The 18,627-nt window shown below is 41.0% G+C and overlaps 1 protein-coding gene across 1 annotated transcript in view; it reads left to right on the top strand.

The window, feature by feature from the left end:
- The window catches only part of CRIM1 (cysteine rich transmembrane BMP regulator 1), a 204,277-nt gene that overhangs the window by 37,577 nt on the left and 148,073 nt on the right, over positions 1-18,627 (top strand). The window contains exon 2 of the mRNA XM_043918249.1: positions 3,240-3,413. Within this exon, the coding sequence (XP_043774184.1) occupies positions 3,240-3,413 (174 nt within the window). The remainder of the gene's footprint in view (positions 1-3,239; positions 3,414-18,627) is intronic.

Genomic DNA, 18,627 nt, shown 5'->3' with positions numbered 1-18,627 from the left:
GTTCGTTATAATGAAACATAGTTTCCCTTGATATATATCTATATATTTTTTAACAAGACATTTTCTGTTAGTTTTTTTTTTTTTAAAGCATAGACAACAGCATTAACCATACCAGTGACGTGAAAAATATGATTATTGAATGTTGTACTAAGTCATGGTGTTAAGGATGGTCAGAGTTGGATAAGACCTGGCTCTTGTGCATGAGGACTCTGTCTAATGGGGAAGTTTGACTTACATGAAGCCATTACTGGAAAGGATAAGAGGTGTGCACAGGTGTTTATAGGAACATGGAGGATAGAGCAGCTCAGAGCTGGAGAAGACTTCTAGAAGAAGTGACATTTGACTTGGGTGTGGTTTTTTTTTTAATTTCTAAAAAATTTTTATTGGAGTACAGTTGCTTTATAACAGTGTGTTAATTTCTGCCATACAGCAAAGTGAGTCAGCTATGTCCCCACTTTTTTGGATTTCCCTCCCGTTTAGGTCAGCACAGAGCACTGGGTAGAGGTCCCTGTGCTGCACGGTAGATTTTCATTAGTTACCTGTTTTACACATAGTGGTGTGTATAGGTCCATGCAGTCTCCCAGCTCATCCCACCCCTTGACTTAGGTCTTGGAATGAATAGGCGTTATCAAGAGGAAGGGGAGAAGGAGGTGTTTTAGGCAGATGATACTCTGTGAGCAAAGGCATGGGAGTGTTTCTTGAGGGTTTGTGGTGAGAATCTGTGTACTTCCTGGCACATTAGGTTGTGTGAGGGATTGGTACACAGTGAGGCTATACAAATAGGTACAAGATGTATCATGACGAATAGTATCTACAATAAGAAGTTTGGACTTTTTCTTGTTGGCAAGAGAGAGCCAGTGAGCAAGTCTGTCTTTTGAGGAAGATGATTCTGCTGACAGAGTGAGTTACCGGGGTAACGCAAGGAGACAGGTGAGAGGATGCTGCAGTGGTTCAGAAGAGTGATGTGTCAGGGAACTCCAGTTATAATGGAGGGAGGGATGTTTATTGTGAGGGGAAAATCTGCATCAGAATCCTCTCAACACACTGGTGATATAGTAACAATACATATTTAAAATGATTGTGATAAAAATTTCTTCTTGGAATGAGATAGGAAAGAGGAGAAATACAGATTTTCAGTGGTTTGGATGTTAACGTGAGTTTCTTGCTAGCTTTTACATTCCTAGGGTTGAACTAACTTTGAATTCCAAATTTGAATATTCAGTCAAAAAATTTCTTCATGGTAAATTTCACAGAACTGGATGAGGCTGGTGGTACTAATAACACGTCAGCAATTAAATATAGAGATAAATTATCTACATGAGCCATTGCATCATGTATTATAACTGAATCACCTATTTTACCTTGTTGAGTTGTTTCAGTGTATTTTTCTGGTTTTCCATCTTGAAGATAGGAGTGTCCCTTTGTGTGTGTACACGTTACGTACATGTTATTTCTAAGGGCCAAATACAGACTAAATAGGAAAACAGATCTTCAAACGGGTAACTTTTGTTTTTGTTTAAACTTCTAAAATCATTTTACTGAGAGCTGAAGGTTTGATCAAATAAGAGAACCTGGTCTTCTGAAATCAAAACACAGGGGATTTTCTATTCTCCCTTTTCAAAGAATCACCCTGAAGCTCTTTGTTTTGTAAATGATATCCTTCTAAAGACACCTTGACAAGAAAATTATTTATTTCAGTGAGGGAAAACAGTCTTTTCCTGACTTAGTAAGTCAACAGTGTCACCAGAAGGAAAAGTTAGCCTTATAAAAATCATACCCATTTTGTTTGCACTGTCTTCTGCAATAACACATTCTTAAGATGGCTTTATATCTGCCTTACTTTGAGGAACAGGTTTAAGTACCTTAAATTCAAGCACTTTAAAAATATTCTCTCAAGATATGGTTATCAGAAACATGTTTACTATTTAATAGTCAGTACCCAGTTAAGGTGTGATAAAGTATCTATTAAAGATAATGTTAAGAGAGGAGAAAACTCATATAACATACCAGAGACTCAGAGAAATAGTCTGGTTTCCTAAAGAGGTGTTTCCACTATGAGGAATTCAATTAAGGATTGAGTCTGCCTGTAGTTCTGTCATGTTTGTTTCATTTTTCTGAGCTGGGTCCCGTGAAAGTTGGTTTTAAAATCTATTTTAGGGTCTTCCCTGGTGGCTCAGCTGGTAAAGAATCCGCCTGCAATGTGGGAGACCTGGGTGTGATCCCTGGGTTGGGAAGATCCTCTAAAGAAGGGAAAGGCTACCCACTCCAGTATTCTGGCCTGGAGAATTCCATGGACTGTATAGTCCATGGGGTTGCAAAGAGTCGGACACAACTGAGCGACTTTCACACTGGTGGCTCACTTGTTAAAGATTCTGCCTGCAGTGCCAGAGACCTGACTTCAGTCCCTGGATTGGGAAGATCCCCTGAAGAAGGAAATGGCAACCCACTCCAGTATTCTTGCCTGGAGAATCCCATGGACAGAGGAGCCTGGTGGGCTACAGTCCACGGGGTCGCAAAGAGTCAGACACGACTGAGTGACTAGCACTTTCACATTATTTCTTACAGTCAACCCTATTCCTTGACCCGGACATTGATTTGGTCTCAGCTTCAGAATTTGACGACTTCAGCCTCTCCCTAGGCTGTAGCAGTTAGTTTTGTTTGCTTTTCCTGTTTTTCCTGACCTTGGTTGTGGGCAGTAATGGACCTTAGCATCTGAACTGAGGTGCATTCATTGGAGGGTGGTGTCTGTTTGCATTTATTAGCACTGCCTTGATGTATGAAGTTTCAGAACTATTTTAAACCCAAAACTAGTCTCTATCAGATGCAGTAAAAAAACAAAAACAAAAAAAAAATGAGTTTTTTGGAATAATTTCGTAGATTGACAGATACAGCTCCTATAGTTTTATTGAACATGGGAAAATCTTGGAATCTTTGTTTAAAATTAAAAACTTTAAAGGAATCTCAATTGTTACTGTAATAACACATCAGAAGAGTAGTAGTTTTTTATTAGAAATGATTGTAAATATAGCTAACTAATGTTGATGCGACTAGCTGTATTTCAGTCTTCTCGTTTATTAGGTTGGGTTTCATTCATTTGTAAAATGCAGCCAGACTGCCTTTCCTGAATTGAGGTTCAAAACTGGATGTTAATCTTGACACCTTTGCACATTTTTGCTTTTAGACAGGCCTTTGAGTGAAGCTAACAAGCAAACATTATGTGGTTGTTAATTGTTTTCCAGATGAGAACTGGGATGATGACCAACTGCTTGGTTTTGAACCTTGCAATGAAAACCTTGTCTCTGGCTGCAATCTAATCAATGGGAAATGTGAGTGTGACACCATTCGAACCTGTAACAATCCCTTCGAGTTTCCAAGGAAGGATATGTGCCTTTCAGCTTTAAAGAGGATTGAAGGTGAGTAGTCATTTTCGGTTGCAAGCCTTACGTCACGTAACTCTGAGCACTGATGGTATTTGAGCTGGAAAAGGCAAAGACGAGCTTACAGAGATGGGTAGGAGCTTTGATCTCAAACAAGATTCCGAAAGTTGACCAGGTGCGAATGTGATGGAGTATGCATGCGTATGTGTCTGTGCACACGTGTGTGTTTCTTAAAAGCTGCAGGATGGTGACGCTGGGGCGGTACAGGCAAAGTAGTTTCCGCCTGCCTGCCTGGGTCACCTATGTTTAATGGATGATGTCACACGAGGCATGCCTGAGATCAGCATCTGTTGTCCCCATGTCCATTCTGCTTGATTTACCATAGGATGGTGCTCTAGGAGGAGTGCCGATTAGAAATGCAGTCTGGCAAGAACGTGCAGTTTAGAGGAGGTGGGGGGTGGGAGCTTTGTGCAGTGACTGTCGGAGGCTGAGGTGGGCTTTGCCATGGGGCAAAACCACGTAGGTGTGGACAGGTCATTGGGTGTTTCCCTTTTGGAATGAAGTCAGAAATCACATTAAAATAACAAGAAAATTATGCTAACGTGGCCCATAACTTTTGTACAGTCATGCATAAAACCTAGATGAGAGATGGAGGACTTGAAAGTATGATTGATGACCGCAGTAATCAGGAGTGACATAGCCAGAGCTGGGTGCGCTGCTCGTCGCCGGAATTAACAGAGGGTGTGGCCTGGACTTTGGACTCAGCCGTGCCCCTGGGCAGCAGTGAACTGTCTCAGAGCCCCAGGTTCCACTGGGGGGAAAGAGGGCTGAATGAGACTTTCTTGGTTTGATTGTTTTCTGTAATTCTTTTTGTTGGTGTTCACTTGATTTGCAGTGTTGTGTTAGTTTCTTCTGTGCAGCAAAGTGAACCAGTTATACACATGCGTACAGCCACTCTTTTAGATTCTCTTCCCACATAGTTCATTAGAGTACTGAATAGAGTCCCCCGTGCTATACAGGAGGTTCTCAGTAGTTATCTATTTTATATACAGTAGTGTATATATGTCAACCCTACTCTCCCAGCTTATCACCCCCTTTTCCTCTCTTGGTAACCATGAGTTTTCTACATCAGTGACTCTATTTCTGTTTTGTTAATAAGTTCATTTGTTCCATTTTTTTAGATTTCACATGTAAGTGATGTCACATGATATTTGCCTTTCTCTGACTTCAGTCAGTATGACAGTCTCTTGGTTTATCCATGTCACTGCAAAATACACTTTATATCTCTATAGTGATGGAGAAGCTGGTGATATAGTTTGGAGTACCAAGTCCAAAATCAAGCTCATAAAGGCAGTAGAGCAGTACTGAAGTTTTTGAATTGCATTGTTTCCAAGACATATTAAATGGTTGTAAAGAATAAGAAGTGTATATTAAAGTGAAAGTCGCTCATTCATGTCCAACTCTTTGTGACCCCATGGACTATAGCCTGCCAGGCTCCTCTGACCATGAATTCTCCAGGCCAGAATACTAGAGTGGGTAGTCATTCTCTTCTCCGAGAAATCTTCCAAGCCCAGGGATTGAACCCGGGTCTCCCGCATTGCGGGAGAATTCTTTACCGTCCAAGTCACCAGGGAAGCCCGAGAATCCTGGAGTGAATAGCCCCTCCCTTCTCCAGTGGATCTTCCTAACCCAGGAGTTGAACCGGGGTCCCCTGCATTGCAGGTGGGTTCTTTAGCAGCTGAGCTACCAGGGAAGCCCATTAAGAAATGCATGCTGCTGCTGCTGCTAAGTCGCTTCAGTCGTGTCCAACTCTCTGCGACTCCATAGACGGCAGCCCACCAGGCTCCCCTGTCCCTGGGATTCTCCAGGCAAGAACACTGGAGTGGGTTGCCATTTCCTTTTCCATAAGAAATGCATAGTAGCCTCTAAAATAGCATTTCTGTTTGTATTTTCCAGTGCTGCTGGATCATTAAGACTATTGAGTAGAAAACAAAAGAAATAAAGTTTTAGAACCTCAGGACTTTTAGATAGCATTTAGTTCAGTCCTTCAGTTTGAAAATTGAAAACTTCAACTGTACACAGTGGATGACTGACAGGCCCGTAAAGTCTTTTCTGAATCATGTTATGCCATTGACAGCAGTTAACCAAGCTCGTTTGTATTGTCTTGAGGCCCTTTGCTCACCCGTGTCCTCGCCTCTGTTGCCTGCTTTTCAGTATTTTTGCCAACCAACTTCAGTGTATAAATTTTCAGGGGCATAGATGAAGCGGTCAAATATCTATTCAATTCATTTAATTATTCATGCATATTTTAAGTCACATCATATAATATAGCAGTTTAGAGGATTACTTTTTGCTCTTCTTATATTTCACTTAACTGTTTTAGTCACATCTCAAATGCATCTCTGTCACTGTCATTGTCTTTGCTGGAGCTGTTTTCTGTGTCATTTAACACCCATTTCTGAGCACACATTCCTCATTGCCATCTAAGTTGTTGGAGATAGAGCCGATTTAGAATCCAGGTTATCACAAGTTTTGTTCCAAACAGGGTGTCTTTGCACTTAAAACTAGGACAGTTACATTTTTAATTAGTGAGGTGTATATTTATGATCTTTACAATGTGGCGATTCACTGCATTGATTTTTAAAGTGTTTCTGAAAAGGCTGTTTACAAGATCCAGCACTTCCAATTTTGAGATCATTCCCTCAGGAATAATTACTGTGGCTGATTAAATTTCTTTATGCTCCCCCCCTTTTTTTTTCAAACAGATTCTGTCTGATGGCCTCTGTATAAAAAAATCCAAAAGTAGGACTGGTAGAGGTCATTCAAGGTTAATGTGTCTTCCACAAATTGTGTGTGCACGCTCAGTTGCTCAGTCGTGTCCAGCTCTTTGCGACCCCGTGGACTGTAGCCCTCCAAGTTCCTCTGTCCATGGAATTTTCCAGGCAGGAATACTGGAGTAGGTTGCCATTTCCTACTCGAGGGGATCTTGTTTGTTTCTTTGTTTTAATTTTTACTGGAGTGTAGTTGACAATGTTGTGTTAGCTTCAGGTGTTCAACAAAGTGACTCAGTTATACATAAACATATGTGAATGTGTACGTATCTCTTTTTTCAGATCCTTTTCCTTCATAGGCCACTATAGAGCATGGAGTAGAGTTCCCTATGCTATACAGCCCATTCTTATTACCTACCTGCTTTATGTATGGTAAGCGGATATGTCAGTCCCAGTCCCCATCTCCTGGTCATCATAAGTTTGTTTTCTATATCCAAATACTCTACTTCTGTTTTGTAAGTAAGCTCATTTGTACCCTTTTTTAGATTCCACATATAAGTGATATTATATGATATTTGTCTTTCTGTGTTGAGACTTCACTCAGTTTGACAATCTCAAAAATGAAATTATTTTGTTCTTTTTTTATTGCTGAGTAATATTTTGTTGTGTATATGTACCCACATATTCTTTATCCATTCCTCTGTTGATAGACAATTTAGGTTGCTACCATGTCCTGGCTATTGTAAAGTAGTACTGCAGTGAACATTGGGATGCATGTATCTTTTCAAATTATTGAATTATGGCTTTCTTCGGGTACATGGCCAGAAGTCGAAATGCTGAGTTAATATGGTAGTTCTGTTCTCAGTTTTTTAAAGAACCTCCATACTGTTCTCCATGGCTTCCCAGGTGCCTCAGTGGTAAAGAATCTACCTGCCAGTCTTACAGGAAAACTTAGGCAGAACACTCGATGACATAAATCAAAGCAAGTTCCTCTATGACCCACCTCCTAGAGTAACTGAAATAAAGACAAAAGTAAACAAGTGGGACCTGATTAAACTTAAAAGCTTTTGCACAACAAAGGAAACTATAAGCAAGGTGAAAAGACAACCCTCAGAATGGGAGAAAATAATAGCAAATGAAACAGCTGACAAAGGATTAATTTCCAAAATATACAAGCAGCTTATACAACTCAATGCCAGAAAAACAAACAACCTAATCAAAAACTGGTAAAAAGACCTAAACAGACATTTCTCCAAAGACGACGTACAGATGTCTAATAAACTCATGAAAAGATGCTCAACATTGCTCATTATTAGAAAATGCAAATCAGAACTACAATGAGATATCACCTCACACTGGTCAAAATGGCCATCATCAAAAAGTCTACAAACAATAAATGCTGGAGAGGATGTGGAGAAAAGGGAACACTCTTGCACTGTTGGTAGGGATGTAAATTGACACAGCCACTATGGAAGATGGTATGGAGATTCCTTAAAAAACTAGGAATAAAACCACCATACGACCCAGCAGTCCCACTCCTAGGCATATACCCTGAGGAAACCAAGGTTGAAAAACACACATGTATCCCATTGTTCATTGCAGCACTATCTACAATAGCTAGAACATGGAAGCAACGTAGATGTCCATCAGCAGCTGAATGGGTAAAGAAGTTGCGATAATATACACAATGGAATATCACTCAGCCATAAAAAGGAACCCATTTGAGTCAGTCCTGATGAGGTGGATGAACCTAGAACCTATTATACAGAGTGAAGTGAGTCAGAAAGAGAAAGATAAATATCATATTCTAATGCACATATACAGAATATAAAAAAATGGCACTGAAGAACTTATTTACAGGGCAGCAGTGGAGAAACAGACATAGAGAGTAGACTTATGGACATGGGGAGAGGGGAGGAGAGGGTGAGATGTATGGAAAGAGTAGCATAGAAACTTACAATACCGTATGTAAAATAGATAGCCAACTGGAATTTTCTGTATTGCTCAGGAAACTCAAACAGGGGCTCTGTGTCAGCCTAGAGGGGTGGGATGGGGAGGGAGACGGGAGGGAGGTTCAAAAGGGAGGGGATATATGTATACCTATGGCTGGTCCATGTTGAGATTTGATAGAAAACAGCAAAATTCTGTAAAGCAATTGTCCTTCAATAAGAAAATAAATTAACAAAAAAAAGAAAAAGAATCCGCCTGCCAATGCAGGAGACACAGGGAAAGCAGATTTGATCCCTGGGTCGGGAAGATCTCCTGGAGAAGGAAATGGCAACCCATTCCAGTATTTGTGCCTGGGAAATCCCATAGACAGAGAAACTTGGCGGTCTGCAGTCCATGGGGTCACAAAAAATCTGACACGACTGAGCATACACACATGCAATACTGCTCTGCATAGTGGCTGTACAAATTTACATTCCCACGAATAATGTAGGAGGGTTCCCTTTTCTCCACACTCTCTCCAGCATTTAATTGTTTGTCGATTTTTTGCTGATGGTCATTGTAACTGATGTAGGGTGATACCTCATTGTAGTTGTGATTTGCGTTTTTCTAATAATTAGTGATGCTGAACATCTTTTCATGTGCTTTTTGGCCATCCATATGTCTTCTTTAGAGAAATGTCTGTTTAGATCTGTACTTTGTTTTTTTAAAATAAAGCACCCTGTAATATTTGAGGTCTTGTAAGAAGTCAGTACTGTGGGGTTTCCTTTCCTGAGAGACAATGTTGAAGAAAAAACTCTATATTGAAGTATATTGCAAATAAAAAAGTTAGTGATGGTGTATCACTGCATATAATTAAATCATTAATAGCATTGAGGACTTGGAATGCTATAAGAACTTAGGACCAAAAAAATGTTACCGGGAATTATATGATAAAGTATTGTGGAGGAGTTGGAGTCTGAACAGTTTAGAATTTGGATGGTGATGCATTCCAGGCAGAATGATGTGGACAAAAGAATGAAGTGACCAAGTGAGATTTGCATGACTTATGTGTAAGATACTTGGGAAATGAATGTAGGAGAGCAAGTTTTTATGTCTATAGGTAAATAGGAACTAAAGATGAGGAGTCAGGACAGGACCAGGTGATGAAATATCTTTCATATGGTGCAGGGAACTCAGGCCCAGTGATAGGAGCTATCAAAAGTCACTGTAGGTTTATGAGTCAAGAGCAGCAGAGCATGAAGAAATCAGTGTTAGGCAGATTGGAGTTGTGGGGGTTGTGTAATGAATTAGCAGGGAGAGATTCTGCACTTGAGGCTTGTAGGAGAACTCTTTACGTTATTTACATGTGGTGCCACTAGAGACGGGTCTAGGGGATGGCAAGGGAAAAGCAAGGAAGAGCAAACGGATGCATGTCATTTAGATGGAAGAACATGAAGCATCTGCTTATAGGTAAGGGAGGGATGAAACTATACAAAGGTGATTCTCGTTTCCTAACCTGAAATAGTAGAAGAATGATTGTACAAGTAACAGCAATGGGAAAACATCTCAAAACTTGAAACCAACAAATGAAGTGGTTGTGAAGAAAGTTGAGCGCCAAAAAATTGATGCTTTTGAACTGTGATGTTGGAGAAGACTCTTGAGAGTCCTCCCTTGGACTGCAAGGAGATCCAACCAGTCCATCCTAAAGGAAATCAGTCCTGGGTGTTCATTGGAAGGACTGATGCTGAAGCTGAAACTCCAATACTTTGGCCACCTCATGTGAAGAGGTGACTCATTGGAAAAGACCCTGATGCTGGGAGGGATTGGGGGCAGGAGGAGAAGGGGATGACAGAGAATGAGATGGCTGGATGGCATCACCGACTCGATGGACATGAGTTTGAGTAAACTCTGGAAGTTGGTGATGGACAGGGAGGCCTGGCATGCTGCGATTCATGGGGTTGCAAAGAGTCGGACATGACTGAGCGACTGTACTGAACTGAAAGTCAAAAAGGACTTTAAAAATATGGCAAATGTTACAGCATGTTTGATGACAAGAATGATCTAGTAAAAAGGGAGAAACTAATAGTATAAGAATGGTGATGATTATAGAATCAAAGGCATTGAGGAGGGAGAGGAGCAAAATTGTTCCTATTTCTCAGAGGTTATAAAACAAGGTCGTCAGCTAACATTGAGGTGGAAGAAGGGTGTGAAAAATTGAGGAGGGAGAGGAAATGGAAAATAGAGAACTCAGAGAGAGGAGGAGTGAATTAAGTAGGGAAGTGTATTAGGGTCGTCTGCTAGTGTTGACAGCATGCTTGAGGTTAGCGGCTATAAATTTGAAGGAAGAACAGCCAGCACAATTGTGTGCTTTTCTCTGACTCTGGCACATGCAGCAGAGGTGGAAAGGTGGATTTAACTAGCGTAAGGGTTTTTCATAGTGAGTCCTATAGAAAGCGACGGGCCCTGAGATTGAGTTAGGCAGGAGAGTACTTAGACAGTGACCAGCCAGGCCATCACTGCTGCAAGAAGGAAGCAGCAGTGAACAGGGAATGAACAAGAGGCAGTTCTGTAAGAAGATAATGCACCACTTGCATGGAGGTGGGGCAGGATCTGATTGCATGTGCTTCATGCAAACAAGGTATTTTTTTTTTTAAGGGGAAAAGGAAGAATGATCTGAAAGTAGTGATGAAAACCAAGAAGACCCCTCCCCCACCCTCAGGATTTATGGCATGTGGAAGGTGAAGCAGTCCCCACTTGGGAGGATTTCACGGGGCAGAGTGCAGTCAGGGAGGACGCAGGTGTTCATTGGAGCACAGAGGTGAAGGAGCATCTGGAGGGGAGAAGGCCAGCAAAAGGGATGTTGGTGATGACAGTCTGAGTTCTACAAGGCCCAGTAGAAGTATTCAGGGGGGAGGGTTGTGCAGAGCATGGGTGAGTTTGCAGAGCCAAGTGAGATTAAGTCCCACGATGATGCATGACCTGATAAATTTAGACTTGGTTTTTGCGGTTTCTTGTGAGAAAGTGACTAGTTAATGAAAGCCTTCCTTTAAGCACCGTTCTCTGGGGCATTCTGTAGTGTGAAGGTATGTATGTATTTAGGGATAAGGCAGAAGGTCTAGTGTTCTTGCCTCTAGAGCATCATGCTGAAAAGCATGGGTCTTCATTTCTATGTTTTGTGAGTGAATTCTGAACATGAATTGAATTTTAAGCATAATTGCAGCAATATTTTTAAAAAAATACATGAAAGTCATTTTAGTCAATAAAGATTTATGAAGAATAATGACAATTCAGGGTATTTTTTAAAAAAGGTTCCTGGGTATTTTATTTGTTTAAAAGGGAGGTCATTGGTCCTGGATTTTAGTGAATACAACATCATAAAGTTTGTTTGTCACAAATTTAGAGGAAATACCATACTGGATAACAGCCAGTCATGCCTTATGTACGAAATGGTTTGTCAGAATCATTTGTATTTCTCTGAGGAAGGAGAGACAGGGAATGACCTGCAAGTCATCCCACCTTGATCTTAACAAAGCTTGTAGTTTTATGCCATTGCTACCTATTTTTCATTGTCTTGGTGCATGCTGTCCTGAGCTCCCCAAAAGTTAAATTGATAGACCAGCAGAAGAGGGGACCACATTAACAAAGACCAGCAGAAGAGGGGACCACATTAACAAAGACCAGCAGAAGAGGGGACCACATTAACAAAGACCATCAGAAGAGGAGACCACATTAATAAGAGCAGTATTAGCCTCTGCAGCCGCCCCAAAGGTTTTCTGGAGGGGCCTCTCTGGGCTTAGTAATGGAAGCTGAAGTTGATATGAAAGACTTCCATGATACAGTGAATAAGTTGGACTTTTAAGCTTGCATGTGACTCCAGATTGGGGTAAGTAGCTTTTATTTTCCAAAAAAAAAAAAAAAATTTACTATAATTCAGAGTGGTTGAAATAAATTAGAGAAGTAATCAGGAATATGAAATCATGTCCAATTCAGAGAAGGATGTCAACCACGCTAGAAAACATTCGTCTGCATTGTTCCATCCAGCGGATACTCAGTGAGTGCCAAGTGTGTGCTAGTCATAGTTCAGCTGCTGAGGATACAGCTCCTGTGGAGCTCACACTCAGAAAGGGAGGCGTGACAGTAAACTCAGAAGTGAGAGGGAAGCATCACAAGTGTGATAAGAGCTATGAAGAGTAATCGCCAGGATGATATGGTGGAGAATTACCGGGCCGACTGAGGAAGTTGTTTGAGATATGGACGTCAGTGTCGGGGAAGTTCTTCTTGAAGGAAGAGCATTTGACCTGAAATCCGACTGTAAGAAGGAGCCGAACTGGTAATGATCTGAGGGGAGAGAGGTCCATGCACAGGACACTGCAAGTGTGGAAGCGCTCAGTGAGGGCAAGCTTGGTGTGTGGAAAGAATGTCACGAGAAAGCAGGAAAGGTCAGGGTGCCCGGAAGGTCATGAGAGAGTGAGACAGGAGTGAGGGCCAGGTCATGTGCTGCCTTGTAGATGATGCTAAGGATTTTGTGATGAGTTCGTAGAAAAGTGGCTAAAGGATTGTGAACAAGAGTGTCATGTGATTTGATGCATGTTCTCAAACATGAATATGGTGGAGAATTAAGACTTGTGGGGAGACTGGGAAGATGCAAGAATGGGAAAGAGTCCACAGATAGTGGTTCAGATAAGAGATAACAGGAACTCAGACCTGAGAGCTGGAGATGGAGAAGAGGTGTGGATGAGAGGTGATTTGGTACTAGGCTTGTTGATGGATTACATGTAGGGCTGAGAAAAAGAGGAATCCAGGAAAACTCTTAGATTTGGAGTTTAAGCAAATTGTAGTACTTTTTACTAGGTGCAAGAGCAGATTTAAGGGGGAACTCAGGAGCTTTGTTTCAGATAAATTGAACTTGACATCCAAGTAGAGCTATTTGTCATTTAGATAATTTTTGATGTAATTAACTCATTAGCATTCATACATGTGTATCTTCATGATAAGTATGTTAAGGACTACAAAGATAGACACACATCCTTGAGGAAAAATCTGCCCTTTCTGCATGGAGGTCTAGCCTTGTGGGGAGCTTCTAGAGAAAAATAAAAACCCAGTTCACACTGATTTATCACCAGGCAGAGTCTAGCCAGAGGGATATCTGTGTGGGGTCCATAAGATGTGTTCTTAAGTTTACATGTTTGGCACTGCTGTATCATGCGTCACGTGGCTTACTGGAATAGTATGGGTTCTGTGAAACTCATTCCTGTTTGGAATGGAACACAATGAATATTTTGCCAAAGGAGGAAGACTCTTGGAACTTAAGAATGTCCTCCTTTGTTTTAGCTGAAAGCCCTTAGAGGTAACGTTTAAAGTTTTTTAATTTTAGCCTATATTATTTTTTTCTCTGTAAGATGTTTTAAAGAAAAGATAGTCAAAAATTGTCTTGAGATACTTTATATCATTGTGTTATGCAGGGTGGACAAATAAGAACTGCTGTAGGGAGGGGTAAAGCCAGGAAGGCATTGTGGAGGAATTGGGGATGGAGTCCAACTCAGAGAGGCATGTCAAGCAGCTCAACAGAAGGGAAAGGAGAATTTAAGAAGAGCCTTGGAGTAGCAAAGAGAGAATGGACAGAGGGGGCCAGGTGGGAAGGATAAAGTGGCAAGTCAGTGGGCTTTAGCAGCTGACTTTGGAGAATAAGGAAGAGAAAGACTCCCAGAATTGGAAGTGAGGGGTGATTGTTTAGATCCTTGGGGTGGGCACAGTGGTCAGGCTGCATAGTGGTGTCATGTACTAGGATGTGGAATATAAGGAGGGCAGCTTTATGGGAGGTAAGATGAGGTAGATATTGAGTCTGCATTGTTATGTTTGAGCTATCTGTGGAGGTTTGTTGTTGTTTAGTCGCTTGGTTGTGTCTGACTCTCTTGCTTCTCTGTCCATGGGATTTCCCAGGCAAGAATACTGGGGTGGGTTGCCATTTCCTTCTCCAGGGGACCTTCCTGACTCAGGGATCGAACTTGCATCTCCTGAATTGGCAGGTGAGTTCTTTACCACTGAGCCAACTGGGAAGCATCTATGGAGGATCAAGGGAAAAATGGGAGTTATGAGTCTGGAACTCAGAGATCTGGAGATAAGGAATTTGTGAGCCATCCTCCCAGAGAATATGGTGCTGTCAGTGACCTTGGAGTTTACAAGTAATGGGAGGAGTATGAGCATTTGTAGGAAGACTAATATGACAGTAATATGCAGAATGGAAGAAAAAGAGTGACTATCAGTGTTAACACACCAAAAGTGAGATGAGATGACCTGTGTATTGATGATGGTGCAGGAAGCATTTGGGTGCTCTGTTAGTGTGGTGGAAGAAAGCCTCGGGCCACTGATGTCAAGTGACATCAGGTAACATAGAACACAGATGTTGGCCCCCGTGATAGCGGAAGGTATAAAACAGAATATATCATTTTAATTAATTGATTGGTTAATTCGTTTGTTTGTATCCCCTTGTTTGAAGAAGGTTTTAAAGTGTCTGAGTCTGAGAGAGCTGGTCAGATGCAGCTGAGGTTAGAGCCACTCAGAGTAGGAGCACTAAGATTAAATAATGGGATAGGAGGATGAAGAGATGGCAGTGTAGTTGTAGACTCTTTGAGCCCAGAGCGATCCCTTCCTCAGATTCTTTTCAGGCGCCCTCTGAGGCTGCTGCTTTCACTTTAGAGCAACCTTAATTCTTCATTCATTCTTGTGTATGTTAGTTGCTCAGTCGTGTCTCTGTGACTTCCTGGACTGTAGCCCACCTGGCTCCTCTGTCCATAGAATTCTCCAGGCAAGAATCCTGGAGTGGGTTGCCATTTCATTTCTCCAGGGGTTCTTCCCGACCCAGGGATCAAACCTGGGTCTCTTGCATTGCAGGCAGATTCTTTACTGTCTGAGGCACCAGGGAAGCCCACATTCATTCCTTTGTTTACTCAAAAGGTAAATATTAATATTTAGCACATGCTCTGTGTCACTGCACATCAGACGCTACTAGTTTGACTTTGTCTTGCCTTTGACTGAGGGACCATTGTCTAAATGGCCTGAAAGATGCAGGATGCATAATTGACACACATTTTAGATCCACTATGGAATTTTGACTTTTTTTTAAAGATATTTTATAGGTGTCTTAAATGATATTTTTAAGTATTTGTCTATCTCTAAAACTTACGTTGCATGATATATATGCTTTGTTGTTGTTCAGCCACTAAGTCATGTCCAACTCCGTGTGACCCCATGGACTGCAGCATGCCAGGCTGCCCTGTCCTTCACTATCTCCTGGAGTTTGCTCAGACTCATGTCCATTAAGTTGATGATGCTATCCAACCATCTCACCCTGTCACCCACTTCTTCTTTTGCCTTCAGTCTTTCCTAGCATCAAGGTCTTTTTCCAGTGAGTCAGCTCGTTGCCTCAGGGGGCCAAAGCATTGGAGCTTCAGCATCAGTTCTTACATGCTTAGGCAAAAATGAAAGGTTAGAAAGAATATGTAGGCTTTCATATCTGTATTTTTTCTGCTGCTTAAAGCAAAAGGAAGTTTGATTTTTTTACATTGTAAGTCTATATCCTCTGACGCTAAACTAATTTTGATACAGACAAATGGCTTCTGATTAATAGACTTTTCTTGCAGTTTTTAAAAATCCAAATAGCAGGTGTTTCAGAGCCTTAAGTTTTATTAATTATTCTGTGCCCTAAATTCACTGTCTCAATCCTACCTAAGGAAATGTTAATGTTACGTGAGCATCTTACTCCACTTTTAGTTTTCTACATTACACTTACTTTTTTCACACAAAGTGTAAGTGCTAAATGTTATTCTTGGTTGGTATCTTTTTCTTGGTCTGCAGCTTGCAGTACAACCTGTGCTGTGTGACCTAATCAGATATTCTAGCTCTTGAAGCCATCTGTAATGTTTGTCAGTAGACACACATTTTATTAGTATTTAGATAGAATTATGATGCCATTCACTTTTATTCACAGAATTTTTTTACTCAGAAGTTCTTGGGTTTTTTGGTGGGAGTAGTAGGATGCTCACAAAAAAACACCCCAAGAAAATGTGATCCAACAGAACTCAGCATGTTATTTAATATCCATTCCATTTTTGAGAAAGTGCAGTGGAGTTTCCTCCTGACCCTCTTCCCACTGGAACAGTGCTGGATGGAGACACTCATCTTCAGCAAGAAGACTGAGGCCATCCCGTAATATAAAAAGAAATAATAATTGCACCCAACTCTGTGCCAGCCTGAGTTTCCACACGGTGTTTGAGGTCCATGGCAAGCCCTGGGTATCATGCAGAGGAAATCGCAGAGGTTTCTTTTTTAAAAAGTAATTTATTTTGGTTGTGCTGGGTCTTGGTTGCTGTGCATGGGCTTTCTCTGGTTGTGGAGAGCGGGGGCTACTCTTGATTGTGGTGTGCGGGCTTCTCACTGTGGTGGCGTTTCTTGTTGCAGAGCACAGGCTCTAGGCTCTAGCTGTAGCATGCGGGCTTAGTAATTGCAGACAGACTTCGTTGCTCTGTGGCATGTGGAATCTTCCCGGAGCAGGGCTCGAACCCTTGCCTCCCGTGTTGACAGGCGGTTCTGTCCACTGTACCACCAGGGAAGCCCCATGTAGGTTTCTTAACTTTGAGAGAGCTTGACCGTCACACAGATACTCTCATTTACGAGGAGTGGACCAGGGCAGAGGACTCTGCATTTCCAGTCGACCCTCAGGAGGAGCTATTAGTGCTGGCTTTTTACCACACTTTTGAGTAGCAGAGTCATAGAGGGTTTTATATGAATCTGTGTCCCTGGATTTGCTGTGCTGGTGTAAGAGAATATCTTGTCTTTAATTAATCACTAGACTTACTTTCTAATACTTCTTGTTTTTAAAAACAGAGTCTGTGTATGAATTACTTTACTTCAAGTATTAATACATGGTAATAGTTTCATTATATGACTTTAAATGTTTTTTTCCAATTAGTATTAATAGAGATTCAAACCCCACTGAGACATTTCACGGTACCTGTGTAGGATCACATAGTGAGGAACAAGCAAATCCCCAAATGTGGTTGCTGGGGAAATTGTTTTGTTTTTAGTAGAGATGATCCTCTGTGTAATTTTACCTGTTTGATCTTTGCTAAACTTTAGAAATATGTTTAGGCCCTTATGTCTATGGATTTTCATACAGTTGTATTGATCTGCATGGTATTAAATATCATCGCAAAATCCTTCATAATACAGTATTGACCATAGTGGAAATGATCCAGTGTAACTATTGACTCACAGACTCAGACATACAAGAGTCAAATTACATGTTGTCTCAAAATATAACTGCCATGCATTGTAAGATTATGATAGAGCAGCGTTAAATTTATAAGATCCTTACAACTTACCAGTATAATAATTCTCTTGGAAGGAGGATTGAAATGGGAGTGGCTGTTGTACATTTTATGAGGTTGATGAAGTTCAGGGAACTTTGGGAAGCACTTGGCCTTTCAAAACTGCTGTTACATAATCCTTTATAATAAAATATATGTACTGAATTATCAAAAAAAAAAAAAACCAAAAGAGAGAGCCTCTCCAACTCTGGTTCTTATTCTGAAGCCAAGCGTTCTGTGTTTAGAGACTCTGTGGTCTCTCTTCCAGACCTTCAGATGTACTGATTCACAATTTTTAAGTTAGTTGTTTACTTCGTTAAAATTACTCATCACAGATTCTATTTTTCTTAGGCTAGGTATATCTGAAATCAGTGTTATGTTTGTGAATATATTGCTTTAGCTCATCTAAATTGTTTTTAAAATATATTTTTGAGGAATTCAGTTGACATTGCTTACCAAGTTTGGAAGCACGAACTCTCCCCTTGACCAGATAAACATATTTAACCTTACCTCCCAGGTGGATAAGGTACCTCCTTAGGAGTCGGACATGACTGAGCGACTTCACTTTCACTTTTCACTTTTATGCATTGGAGAAGGAAATGGCAACCCACTCCAGTGTTCTTACCTGGAGAATCCCAGGGATGGGGTCACACAGAGTCAGACACGACTGACGTGACTTAGCAGTAGCAGTAGGTCTCCCTGATTCTGATTTTTGCTGAGGCTGCCCGAGTGCCATTAAGAATACTTGTTTGATTAAGGCAGTAAGGCTTTTAGGCAACTATAAGTATGTACTGCTGTTGCCCTCTGTAAAAGCAATCCCAAGTTGATAATGTGATATGTCTTTCTTTTTTGGGTTCATTTATGTAAAATGACTTTGAAATCTAAATACATGTGTTTCACTTTAAATTCCAGCAGTGTCCTGGGGAAAGAAAGTGTAGACAGTTATTTATTTTCATAAGTATTTTTATTTAGGTTGACAACTAAGTCAGTATTTTATAATTTTATGTTTTAGGTACAAGCTGTTGTTTTGATGTCTTGATAACTGGCACAGGGGCGGGGGAGGGAGAAGAAAAACCAAAACAGCTACCAAGAGGTGGAAGCCAGTTTCGAATATCTGGGAAATCAAAACAGGAAACTTGGGGAACTTGGCAGAAACCCAGGTGGAGAGGAGCAGTTGGCTGAATA

This window comes from Cervus elaphus, chromosome 11 (genome assembly GCF_910594005.1).
Source record: "Cervus elaphus chromosome 11, mCerEla1.1, whole genome shotgun sequence".
Classification (NCBI taxonomy): domain Eukaryota; kingdom Metazoa; phylum Chordata; class Mammalia; order Artiodactyla; family Cervidae; genus Cervus; species Cervus elaphus.
Note: the sequence above shows the minus strand (reverse complement) of the source record. Positions and strands in the feature narration are given on the sequence as shown.